The sequence below is a fragment of the Halictus rubicundus genome, chromosome 11 (genome assembly GCF_050948215.1).
Source record: "Halictus rubicundus isolate RS-2024b chromosome 11, iyHalRubi1_principal, whole genome shotgun sequence".
In the NCBI taxonomy this organism is placed as follows: Eukaryota; Metazoa; Arthropoda; class Insecta; order Hymenoptera; family Halictidae; genus Halictus; species Halictus rubicundus.
The window spans coordinates 3,422,801-3,435,996 of record NC_135159.1 but is presented as its reverse complement, the minus strand read 5'-3'; the positions used below and the strand labels follow the sequence as shown (position 1 = coordinate 3,435,996).

The following is a 13,196-nucleotide window of genomic DNA, read 5'->3' as shown; positions in this document are numbered from 1 at the left end:
ATGAAAAATCGTCGTAGGACATTCGTTCTGGACTCATTTCAAAGCTTGAACCTTCTACTTTCGAAATCCGTTGTTCGTTTTTCGCGGAAAAATTGTTTACACTATGTTACGGGTGAGAAAGCGACCGTACTTTTCTTTTGCGAAGCAGAGAAAAGTTTGAAAATTTGTTTCATGATTGAAACCATCGTAAATTTGAAGATTCGAGGTTCCGGTTTTCCAATTATTCGGAAAGGGAGCCATGTTTGATCAAAACGCAGGTGTCCAGAGACCTAATCTAAAAGGGAGTGTCCGGAGGCGAGCAGAGACCATTGGCTGCAGCGGAGACAGGTGAAAACGATGGTGTCCCGTTCAAGATGAGCGTCCACGGGGAGAGACAGCGCAGACGGGTCGCGATTGGTCGAGCCCGCCAGGTGAGAGACTGTCGGACGAGAAGGGAGGATCCATCTGTCCAATAGGACAGTCCTCGCAAACCCTTCTTGCTCCTGTTGGTGCCATTAGCTGTAGGTCGTGGCAAACCTTTTTCTATCAGCTCCGCCGGACCTGCAAAAGGATTGTCATGAGTGTTTGGTGACGGGAAACATTATAGTCTGAGCGGATCAATAAATGAATCGAGCGAATGGAGGGGTTGACGATGGCGGCACCCTGTTAATTACACTGGTCCGACGAATTTGCGTTTCAGTAATTAGTGGGCGGTTCTTACAGACTTTACTCAACACAATCCAGTAACTGTTGTTCTCTACCACTCTCGGTGTTCGAGATATTTAAATATGTGTAGCAGTCAGTCTTTACGAGTTTATGGATTTTTGTCTCACGTGGAATCTGCCTGAAAAAAATTGAAACGTAGATTTTTGGTGGATAAAATAAAATGGTTCCCTGTATTGACTATTATCGAATTAAAATGAAACTTTATGCATTTATGAGGAAAATATTAGCAAAAATGAAGAATAGAAATATATCCAAGTTATTAAAATTATTAAAGAAGTTAAGGAAGGTCTAGGTTACCGTTTCTCGCAGTCGATGCCAACAATTTTGATTTTGCATGAACCTCTGCTATTGATTATTTTCTTCGGAGACCCGTTCTGCCGATACTCGAAGCATAAATGTCAGATGCCGATCGGCTTGCGCAAAAAGGCTTGATAATAAGCAAACAAGGACATTAATCATCGGCCGCGGGCTCCTCCTAGCGGAACGAATGCACCGAAAGTCAGGTAAATCATTCGGCGTGTTTCAGCCGGCGCGGCGTTCCCTGGCTCGAGTTACAAAGATGTGGGTGCAATATTTTATAGCGCAACGTGACCGCCATTCAGCTATTACTGCCTCGGCTCCCTCGATAAATAAACTAGTCGTAGCTCACCCCGGAGGACAATCCACCATTCTCCCCGACGATCGGTGACACGAACAGTTTGTCCACACCTAAGAAGACACACAAACATGTTAGCTCCTCTAGGATTCTGTCAAGGAGTCCCTCCGGTTTGACAGAGCATAACTTCGTAAGAAACGGTTGTCAACGCTTTAAAACATTTTAGTACATTCTTGGAATACTGGTCAACAAGTACAATAAGTACAAGCTTGAAATTATAGTGCCAGATAGGTTTCCTTGAAAGAATTCTCAGAGATGCGCGTGAAACCAGAGGGAACTCCGGATAAGAGCCTAATGCTCTCGCTTATGACAATGATAACTTAATGTACAGACATTGGGACCGTCAAGTGACACGGCGTGATCGATCAGTCGCGTTTTTCGAACTCCGAGGCGAAAGCAAAGGCTGAAGGCTGAACGCAGAGGCCGAAGACGCCGGGGGAATTCCTCAGCTTCCGTCGCGACGAGTTTCTCATGCACGTGCATCGTGGCATGTAAATAGAGGGCGGAGGTGACATATAGCGACAGCCAGGGCAAGCGTGTCGACCGTTTAGGCGACTATTAGCAGCTTCACAGGCTCTTCCTAGCGCGCGAGTCTCTTGGTGCGCTTCGTTCGCTCCTGAGAGCTCACGCATAACGGGTCCTCTACTTCATCCACAATTTTTTCAAATACCCTGGATTATTTAAACGTTCGCTCTCTCGACGTTCATAAATCGAATATCGCTTGCAACGCGTCTACCCTTCTTCCGGAGGCTATAACTTCCACACGTTCAACGTTACACATATGTGACGTCCACACTCATGTACTTGAAAATACTTAAATTAATTTGACACACTTTGTTGTTTCAAGCGATGACACATAATATTCAGACAGTTCGTGATTTTCATCTGCTACATTGTTTTGACATTTCATAAAGGTGGTACGTTGTATTTCAATATAAAATATTTCAACACTGAAGGTAAGCAGCGACACGAATGCTGGTAGCGTTAAACAATGCGAAAATTAATGCTTGACAAAATTTGAACGGATTCTCCGGATGTTGGGTAGCAAGCGTGCAGAGTTTCGAGATGCAACGATCGGCGGTTTTCTTTGAAGAAAATGTGGATGATCGTTTTATAGTCGGAACGTGTAGAGTACCCTTAAATTTGGCCACCTCAAAAATTACTCGGCTCGTTTACGCGGTCGTTAGAGTGGCTTTAACTGGACGAGACAGGGGAGAGTGTGTCAGATATCGTTCGACCGAGTTCTGGTAATCCCCGCGCGCGGAACAGACGGCAATAAATTCTCCCGGACGACGCCGTGCCGAGAGGAACCGATGTTACGCTATCCCGGCCCGGTCCATTTACTCTCCGGGACGCGTCACCTAAAATCAGTTAATTATATTCCACGGCCGACCTAGCCGAGGCCTATTACAAAAAATAGTAGGCGATCCCCGTGGCTACGTTTTTGTAAAGATTCTCGCTCTTCGCGATTCGTTACAGTTTCCACTATGAACAGACGGCATTTACAGCTTTGAAAATTCATTCGCGTGCTAAACGAAGTTACAAACCGTTTCCTCAACCCGTTAGCTGTGTAGCTCGATTTTACAAGTGGCTGCTAAGAATTTTCAACCAGTTAGCTGTTGCGACCTCTTTGAAAAATGTGTACCTAAGTTGCGTCGCAAAAATTAACCGCTGTTTGAATTGACACAAAATATTGCCATTTCTTCATGACGAGTATACTCGTCAAACACAGTTCACGGGTTAAATAATTGACCGCTGGACTGCAGATTTTATGCATTTACAGACAAACAAAGAATTTAAGTTCGTCGACCTATTATTTTCAGTCTGTTAGGGTCATCAAAGATAGAAAGAAGAGGACAATTTTGATTTTGCATAAAAGTCCGCAGTCTGTCGATAGCTAATATTCTTTCGATTCTCCGTAGAAGAAACGGAGCTTGAAACCGTATTACGTCTTGTATCATGCAAGAGGCTCGACACGGTTCGCTTCGGCGAAAAACGGCGAAGAATTCACGCGGCGGTCGAAGAAAGAACGCTGGCTTTTACAAAGAGCATAACGACACGGACAATTTGTAGCGGAGTGTCAACGAAGCCGTTTCTATTTTCGAGACGAGTCGCGCACGGCTATCTTTTCGTCTCTCCTCCACCTACTCCTCCGTCGTTTTTCAGCCGAGCGACGGTTGCACCGATTCATCCCCTCCGCCCAGGTTCCAGCGTAAATTTACACGCGATTAATCCGTCCTCGTCCCCCGTGTCTCTTGTTATCGTGACACGAGCGATTCCTCAATCTGTTCTGAACACCCACCCCACCCCCGCCCTAGCTCGCTCACGATGAAAATAACGGAATACAGACACAGTCCCGACCATAAGTATCCGGACACCTAGCATAGGGGAGACCGGGGCTAGTTGATACATTTTTCAGTTTTCCGCTTCCGCAATTTTTGTTTGATTTGATTGCGTAAAAGAACTGTGCTAAAATATCCTTTCCCTTCACACATTGCAAGCATGACATCGAGGAAAATACGTACAAAATAAGTTATAAACCGTTTATTTGATACCTATCTATTTTTTAGTAACATATCTTAATATTGCCATTTTATCTATATTATATTATGTTTGCAGATCGTCCGAGTGCCAATGAATCTTCTTTCATTGTAGCATTACGCCCACGTTTTGTTTTTTTTTTAAATATAATTTCGGACCATTTCTCGAGGAACAGAAGAAAAGAATCCAATTAATGTATCAACCTGGCCCGATCTCCCCTAATTTATGCGAACCCTCGCATGTCTCGTTATCTTTTCCAGTCGCTCTCTGCAATACCGGCACACCACGCGACTTCTGTCAGCTTCAGCAAAATCAAAAATAATTTCTCTTGCACATATGGGATATTACAACGGAAGGATTTCTTGAAATTCTGAAGGCTCTGTGTGTCGTTTAAAAAAGCTGAGATTCGTTGGATGAATGCTGACGTTCAGGATCGGCGACGGGTTGTTCCGCAGCTCGTTATTGAAAACAGAGACGGAATTCGATAGTTCGTACCGATCACGTACACCACGTGTGCAGAATGCACGTCTCCCTTTCTCGCGTAAGGTCACGTACGTGTGCGGGAAAATCGAGGACTATTTCAGCGAGACACGAGAGGAAAACGTGGGTTCGCAGCTGATTACGAGTTTGGATTATTTTTGGACCCCTCGGAGGAAAGCTTGCTGCGCTTTGGAGGATGATTCTCTGCGACCGATGAAGATGACGTGGAGACGATAGAGATTGGTTGTGGCTAGTCCGGAAAAGTTCAGCTTGTATTAAATAGTTGCAGAAAAGATTTCGTGTAGAGCATGGTAAGTGATCATACCTGTACGCGCGAAGAAGGATAGGATAGCATGGAACAATGTAAAGAGAACGATAGACGAAGATGTCGGCTGAAAAATAAAATTCCACAGATTGAGGACATGCGTGGGCGGGTTCTGTTATACAAATAGTATATTTAATACGGACTGTACAATGTTGTTTAACGTAGAGAGTCTCCTCGCAGGAGACGGCATACCTACAACTATGTTTAATATTCGATAGGGATCGGACCGAGTGCCGGTGTTCGATCCTTTTACATTCCTAGGTGACGCTGGGCTCTATCGTGCACGCGTTCCGAGGTCCTCCGGGCAAAGGATGCGACAGACAACGGCGAAAGTAGATAGTGGCTAAGGTTTCGAGCGCGTCGGTTTTTTCTCTTATCCTAAACAATCTATCGGCTGACTTCCGGCTAGTACATTAGTCGTTCGTGTACACGGTTCTCCATTTACCTTCCTCTAGGAGTGGTGTCGGTGCGTGTCGAGGGATTATTTTCTGAGACGTCGCGTTCTCCGAGGGATATCGAGGTGGGGCTGCGAAAAGGAAAGTGACAAGAGAAAGAGATTAAAAACGTGCCGCAGGCGGTTTTTTGTTTTTTTTCTTTTTCTGTGTTATATTAATAATATATTTAATCTCCGGCACACGGGGACAAACTCCGCGTGTGCAGACTGCGTTATATATTCTGAATCGGATGATGCGTTGATAAAAACACTCGCGCACAACAAATGTCCTCCAACAGTAATACTTGATTTTCTAAACGACTCTGGTCGGCGACGACGCGGGGAATGACTGACGGAAGGAGAATGGAAATCGCGCGACAACCGCGCTGCTCGCCTTCCAACCGAACGGCTAATCTTCGTTGAGGAGGTCGTCGTCGAGAGTCACACCCTGGAACAACAAACATTTCTATGATTAACAACAAATCGGTGAGACCAATTCTCTCGGCGTGGGAACATGTTCAAGTTACACAAGCCGACTATAACGAAACTCTTGTGAGAGCTAGTTTTTGGAAAAATATTCGGTACGTGGTTTCTCTTATCGGCCATTGTGCACATTGAAGAGGTGAGAACAAGCCTCAATCGCATCTTGGAAACTAGTAGAGCTAGAGGAATGGTTTACAAAGTTGTGTATTTTTTTTGACAAAGAATAGATCTGTGGGAGCAGATTTCAACATTTTTGCAATTGTATCTGTGTTTTTGGATTCAAGCGTAACTTGAATACGTTCCCTGGTTAGCTAGAATCGCGTCTCTACAGTGGTCTGGAAAGCGACATCTTTTTATTAACAAATTTCCGCTTTCCAAACCATGCCGTTGCGCACACAATTTACTACGCTACGGTGATCGTTGCGCTACCATGAAGAGAGAGTGTTCGTGGTCTGTGAAGGGAAAGCAAGAGGCGAAGTGCAGTGGTGGGTCTCTCTGTGTCGGGAGTGTTATGGCAATAAGGCCGTAAAGAAAATGAACCGTGACCAGGGCGAGAAGTCAACAAGCCTTAATGGTCCTCTGTATCCCCTTCCAGCTGCGTTTATGGCAACGGATTGTTCTCCTCGAGGCCCGAGTGCCTTTCGAAACACGACAAAGAGAAGTACGAGAACAAAATTCTGAAATTCTTCCACCACCTAACTCTCGATCGCGTTTCTTTCGCTTCCCTGCGTGCTCTTCGGCTTTCTCCGGTTTACCTAACGTGTTCGCAAACATTAACCCCTCCGTCAGTTTCTTCCTGTATGCCGTAGTCTGTTTAGTGATCTAGACTTTTTGATGTTTCTCATAACTACGTTCAACATCGCCGGTACACTGGCCTTCGAATCCCGTCGGTGGCAGAATTTTTATATAATTATGAGTTTAAATATTGGTCAATTGGTTACTGGCCCACCTGGGAATGGAAAAACTGGAGAAACTGGGTAGAAAAGTTTCTGTAATCAATATCGATCCAGCGAATGAAAACATGACATATATAATTATGAGTTTAATTTTTGGTCATAGCTACGTTCAAATTCTAGAATGTGAATGATAAAACATGTGTCTAATAATATGACTACGTGTAATTAATTTTTATATATACGTCAGAGTCAGTATGTTGTACTAATGACGTCCCTGAAGGGTGTTTAACCAGGATCGATAGACGCGTGTGCCTGATACAGTCCGCCTCAAACTGTTTTGGTAATGTAATAGCCTTCTGAAGTTACCCGTTCGTAATCGAAGAGCCCATCAGCTACACAGTTGTAATTGCACCCCTCTGCTCCTACCCCACCCGTATTTGACCCCGATTCACCTATCTCGCGACGTCGATACTACCCTAGCCGTGCTACCCTCGGACCTTGAAGCATATTTTTCGTCTTCCTCCGGTTACCTCCGGTGTGTCAAACAAAGAAAAAAAGCCTAGCGCTCAACTAAACACGGTCGATTACATCGGTCGGCGATTCTTCGACTCGCGAACCCTAGAAGAATGAAACACCACTGCGGTTGAGTGGCCGTGCTGTTACACTTACTTTGTCTTTCAGAAGCACTTAGGTGTCAGCATGCACAGTAAAAATGGTTGCGTTAAAACCGGGTAACAATCGTAGAAAACGGGCCAGAGAGTTACGCGTGTAAAGCTCGATGAACATAGAGACGAGGACCGCGATTAACAAGTACGTATGCTGGTGTAACAGGCTTACAGTCGTGTCGATGGTATCATCGATCTCGAGATCAAGGTCCAGATCGTCTTCGTCCACTGTCAGCGGCCTCGAGCTGCTGGTGGTTCTCGTCTTCTCGGGAACGGCTGGTATCTCGGTGGACGGAGTCGCTACCTTACCGATATCCAGATCCTGTAACCTGTCGGTCAAAGCTTCTGGCGATGGCACTTCCGTTTCGCTGAGGCCACTGTTGCCGGACTTGAAGGCGAACCGATTCGTTTGCTCCGCCGCTAACATCTCGTCCAACGGTTTCCGCTCCACGTTCGACTAGGATAATAAATAAATAAACAGGATGAATCCGGAGTCGCATCCGGTTGATCACCTCGAGCGAGAATCGCTTGCTTACTTGCATCATGGGGAACGCGGACGCTGGGATTTTCTGTCGACTCTCCTCCCTAAGAAATTGCTCTACCTTGAGCGCTTCGCTGTATCCGGGGAACAGGTTCTCGTACTGTTCCGGATCGGCCAGACTCTGTCCAGCCTTCTCGCTGACCGCCGACAACTTCTCCTTCCACAGTTTCACGATGGACGAGATCTTGCTGGGCACGTACGTCCTCGCGAAGAACGCGGCTTCCGGTATTCTATCCGTCTTGATGAGAATTTCCAAGCATTTGTCCAGATCACCTAAAATGAAGTACGACAGGAACGAGATGTTGTTCTTCCCCGTGTCGTCCGCGTCGTTGCCGAGCTTTTGTATCATGTCCGCGTTCCCGGTGCTGGTCGCCAGCAACAGAAGCCCGCCGAAGTCCTGCGCCTGATGCAGGCACTCTTGCGCTAAGCACAGCTTGCCTTTCTGGGTCGCCAGGGACGCGAGTTGCCGCCATTTTTGCTGGCTGTTCGCTTCTTTGGCGAGCGTGTGGGCTGTCGTCAGGTCCCCTAACGCCAGAGCCAGCTCGAACCTGTGTTCCGGGTCTGTCGATACAGCCAACGCTTGTTCCTTGAATCCCTGCTTCTCCAGGAAGTGCGCCACCCTGGTCCGGTGCTCTCTGGGAACCGTCGGTAACACTCTGTCCGCGGTCTCGAAGTCTTTTCGCATCACCGCCGTTTGATACTCGAGCACCGACAGCAGCAGAGAATAGGAGACCACGGAGAGCTCTTTGTCGCACAAGTACAACCTGTTGTCCCTGGGCACGTAACCGAGCAGATACATCGGCCGGTCTAAATGCGAGACGGTCACCACCTCTCCGCCGACGAAGTAGTTCACACGGTTCACGCTGTTCGTGTAAATGAAGCAGTCGCCGACCCAGAGACCCGTCTTCACCACCTCGCTCATCTCGGCGACCATCTGAAGGACAACGTAATGATTGATACAAGTGCTAGGATGCACACCAAATTTTGCAGAATAGGATAACGATTCTTTTTGTAATGGTGATAAAAAGATGAATACATTTGTTTGTATCTTTCTACCTATAAAATAATACAATATTAGTCGATTTACCTATTTTAACACTTTCACCGCCAAACTAGAAACCTCAAAAATTCCATATAATCGAAGTAAATTATTTAATGAAATAAAAATTGAAAAAAATTAAATGTACGATATTGAGTAGTCCTCCAACTTTCTTACATTTTACTGATCCTAATCAAATTTGGTACAATGAATATATTAACATAAAAATTCATTTCAAAACCTGGATAAATAATTCCGTCAACCATATATGGGTGACATGGCAGTCGACGTGTTAAACGAGGAAAGTACAACTGTGGCTTACCTCGAACGCGTCCTCGATGTCCTCCGAATTTTCTGGTGCGTTTGCAACAGCATCGGCGTGATATTTCAGAATAAAATATTGATCGGACGTCGCCAGTGCTACGAGCGAAGCGTTCTCTGCCCAGTAAACGTGCGTCGGCTGAATGTCGATACGGCGAATCAGCTTCAGCGTGTCCCAGTCGAAGAAGGATAGGCCCGATCCGGAAGATACTCCCAACAGAAAGCCACCAAAGATGCCTACGAGAAAAATGCGATGTGAAATCGATCAAAAGAGGAACGATTCGAATCGTTAGCAATTATTAGGTGCAAACCATCAGCCCCGAAGTCGGGCTTGAAGCTTTTCTTCTCTTTGAAGGTCTTGAACACTTTCACGGTGGTGTTGCTCTCTCTGACAGCGTACTGACTTGAATCGGCAGCCCATACAAACTCCGACGCCTGACCGAACGCTTTGTTTCTTAGTGCCATGGACGTGTAAATAATGTATTCCCCATCTCCGCACACCACCAGGAATCGCCCGTTAGGATTGTGTTGGATGGTCTGTGGATAAATTTCGCAGGCACCCATGTCTTTCACCGCCAACGGTAGTCGCTCTCCGTCTTGCGCTTCCTCCCCTAAGGCCTTCAAATTGACTTGCTGGATCTCGCTGTGTTTGGCCCACACAATTTTACCACCCAACGAGTCCATGGAGACCGCTGGCTCTTCCCTGCCAACTTTCACCATAACGCTACCCTCGTCGTAACCGATCGCTACATTGTTGGAGCCTTTCATGCAAGCTATCGTCCACACTCGCTCGAACCCGTAGTTCAAGGAGGACTCTAATCTGTAGGTTCCCGCGTGCCATATCCTCACCGTTCCATCTTCTGAACCGGTCAGAATGATCGGCAATTCTGGATGGAAACAGACGGCCGAAATGTTCTGGGTGTGTCCTTCGAGCGTCTGTACGCAGGTCTTGTTCTGATAATCCCAAATTTTGACGAATTTGTCGTCGGCTCCTGATATTAAGTACGGTTTGTCTCCACCGTGGTAATAATCCACGCAGTTGATACCCTTGTCATGACCCTCTAATGTAAAATTCGCCGTGGAGGAACCTAGTTGCCATACTTTCACCGTTCTGTCCAAAGATGCACTGGCAAACGTGTTGTTGTCTTTCGGATTGAATACAATTTGCATTACATAGTGGGTGTGCCCCTCGAAAACTTGTTGTCCTATCCAAGCCTTCTCCCAGTTCCATAATTTGATTAACATGTCATCTAAAAAGTAAATCAAGTCGTCGTAGTAAGTTTTAACACGGATCAAAGATACATCTATGCAATACGTACCACTACTCGTTAATATAAATGGTTGTGTTGGATGCACTGCTATGCACCTAATGTAGTCGCTGTGCGCTTCGAAGGAGTGTACCCTCTCCAATGTGTTGTAATTGAAGACTTTGATCAACATGTCATCCGCTCCCGTAACAACCCAGTTCTTCCTGGGCACGAATTTGGCTGTCCTGACCGGGACCTCGCAAACTTCAAAAGTTTTAACCAGCATCTGGGTCTCATGGTTCCAGATATTAACGTTTCCTTGGTACAAGGAACAGAGCATCCAAGGCTCTGTCGGGTGAAGATCTAAGCTCTTCACTCTGTCCGAGCGGGCAGTGAGCTTCCGCTTGATATCTAACCTGAGTGGCTGAGGAAAGAAACAAAGAGTTCACGGTCAGGACGAATCGAGTACCGTTGCACGATCATTTTCACGCGAGAAACCCGTGTCTACCGAGTCATCTGGACAAACGTGTGAAACTATCGCTGTCTCGCTCGACGAGGGTGGCATGACGAAAAAGTTGAATAGACTTTTCGGAGGTGAATATTGGAGTGTGATTTCGAAGGAAGCGAAAGCGAAGTTGCGTATGTCGATCGCGGGGAAAGGTTGTCACGTTGCGGGAACATTGTTTTTCCTTCATGAATCGGAGTGGATATTTTGACGTGTCAAACGAGGCAGGCCGAGCTGCGGTGTCAATATACAAGACTGTCCACAGGTGTTTACCGGCGCGAATACAGATTTTCCGGGCGTGTTCAATGAATTTCTCGACTACGTACCATGTTTAAATATGCGGGACTCGCTTTTTATGCGCAGAAGATTCAACAACACGGTCCTCGACGATGGAAACACGAATCCGAATCTCCTGCCATCAAGTTAGGACGTGGCCGATGCTCGCAGCGAAAATGGCGTCCGTTTGCACGACAAATTCCCGTCGCCACGAGTATTTCATTCAGTGCAACGAAATACCTTCCCTACGGTTCACCGTTGATAGTGTTCTAGACCGCGCTCTAGCACGATCCTAATTTCCAACACACCTTTATCAGGAAATTCGGAAATGTCTACGTGGATGGAAAATTGGTTAGAATTGGTTCTGTCGGTAATGTCGCGTGGCGCAGAAAATACGGCGGCCCTTCCGAACTACGAATCATATAATTTCTCGCGAATGTTTATCATGCGTCGGTAAAGTAGGAATACCGACGTATAGAAGATTTCCGATAAGGTAACTGTACCGACAGTACTTTCGTACGGTACAGTAGACTTCGTCGTTATCGATATAATAAAAAGTAAATATTTTTTTTCAGTTTGCAACCTGTTTCTTTTTTAAAGCCAGTTAATTTCTATGTCACGGGTTTGAAGTAACAGATGTAGGACGGACAGTTGTTATGTTACAAATTGTTACTAAAAACAGCCGATACAACTGATCGACATTTTTATAATTTCAAAGACTTACAATTAGCCAAAGATACACGAAACTTCACGATTTCATGGAATTTTAAGAGCTACTAATCATCGTCGTTTACATCATCGTCAAGATTCTTTAGGAAATCGTGTTTTCCGAGCCATTCAGGTCCCAGAAATTACATATTTTTGTATCGACAAGTCAGTCCATACTAACCATCAATTTCGCGTGACTTATTAAATGGTTATTAATTTCGAGGATTCCGGCGGTCATTACGACTGCATCGAAGCATCCGTGATAGCGCAATAGTGGATGCGCGGTTGCAGGAATACTTATGTAAAATCCTAATGGCGGCTCTTCGTTACCGCACATGGTCCGTTCTACAACTTTCGAGCGACCATGCACGTGATCCACCGTTGCGCAAGCAACAAAATCGCTTGTTCGGGAAGAAAGCGACTTTCGTACACCGCATGTCCTTTCTACAGGCTCTACAATATTACTACTAGCTCTACGATTTTCCCACAAACCCTGCAGCACTTTCTGCAGGCTCTACAATTTTTCTACAGACTTCTACTTTTATACAGTTTTGTATAATTTTGTAACAGATCTTGCAACAGTTATACCGGTTTTATGGTCTTCTATCAACATTTTATAGGCCCTAAAGTTTTTTGTTCGTAGAGCCTAGGGCTTTCTAATGGATTTTGATGGATCCTGGTCGCCTAACTCGGGAACCCTTTCCAGTTTACACGGTCCGTGGCCCGGCGGGCAGGTGTTAACGCGATTGAATGGAAGCGCGGAGTCCAATTGTCGGAAGTGCATCGTCTATTAGCCTGTTGTTCGCGCCTCGTTGACTTCGGCAACTCTACCGTGCGCTACTATCTCGACCGAGGATCTGGCCAACTTCTGACAGCCTTTGTGCCCTTCCCCGCTTTGCAAGACTGCTCCAAAGTTCGTCGATTCTTGGAGCATCGAGCAAAAGAGAATAAAATAGGAATAGAGTTGTTAGCCTCCCGCGTTATCAATTAGGAATCAGACATTGACTGACAGCATGGTCGTTCGCCAGAGGCTAGAGAGGATTCCCACGCGTTTAATTCGTCTCTTCGAGTCAGGTTTCGGCCCTCGTCCGACGTCATCGCGGACAAATCGTGTCCTTGAGGAAAGAGTTCCGCTTCCTCCCGCGGATTCGTCGCCTTTTGCTTTTTGTTTTCGCGGCTTTGTTCTTTTTCAGCAACACGCCCAAGGATAAAACAGCCAACGATGGAGCACGATTATTTCTTTTTGTTTTTTGCGAATATCCGCGATAGGCCGGATCGAGCCGCTCTCTCATCGACGACTTTGATAAACGATAGCCGCGTACGGTCACTCGTTCGATCCTAATATTTCATTCTTCGTGGTCGGTCTCGCGCTCGTT

General features: G+C 46.0%; 1 protein-coding gene across 1 annotated transcript; it reads right to left on the bottom strand.

The window, feature by feature from the left end:
• Window positions 1–4,818: 4,818 nt before the first annotated feature.
• On the bottom strand, window positions 4,819–11,477 carry Beta'cop (coatomer subunit beta'). Its single transcript, XM_076797275.1, has 7 exons — window positions 11,163–11,477; window positions 10,404–10,755; window positions 9,396–10,334; window positions 9,086–9,321; window positions 7,720–8,658; window positions 7,356–7,640; window positions 4,819–5,587 (listed from the first exon to the last, which is right to left on the bottom strand). The coding sequence occupies exons 1-7, from the start codon at window positions 11,163–11,165 to the stop codon at window positions 5,549–5,551; spliced, it is 2,793 nt and encodes a 930-aa protein (XP_076653390.1). The 5' UTR covers window positions 11,166–11,477; the 3' UTR covers window positions 4,819–5,548.
• Window positions 11,478–13,196: the final 1,719 nt, after the last annotated feature.

What these genes read in the sequence shown, in the direction of transcription:
- Beta'cop (XM_076797275.1), bottom strand. An exon ending in ACATCGAGGACGCGTTCGAG is followed by an intron (nt 8,659 to 9,085) that starts GTAAGCCACAGT and finishes GTTGTCCTTCAG; the next exon opens with ATGGTCGCCGAGATGAGCGA. An exon ending in CCGCGTTCCCCATGATGCAA is followed by an intron (nt 7,641 to 7,719) that starts GTAAGCAAGCGA and finishes TTATTATCCTAG; the next exon opens with TCGAACGTGGAGCGGAAACC.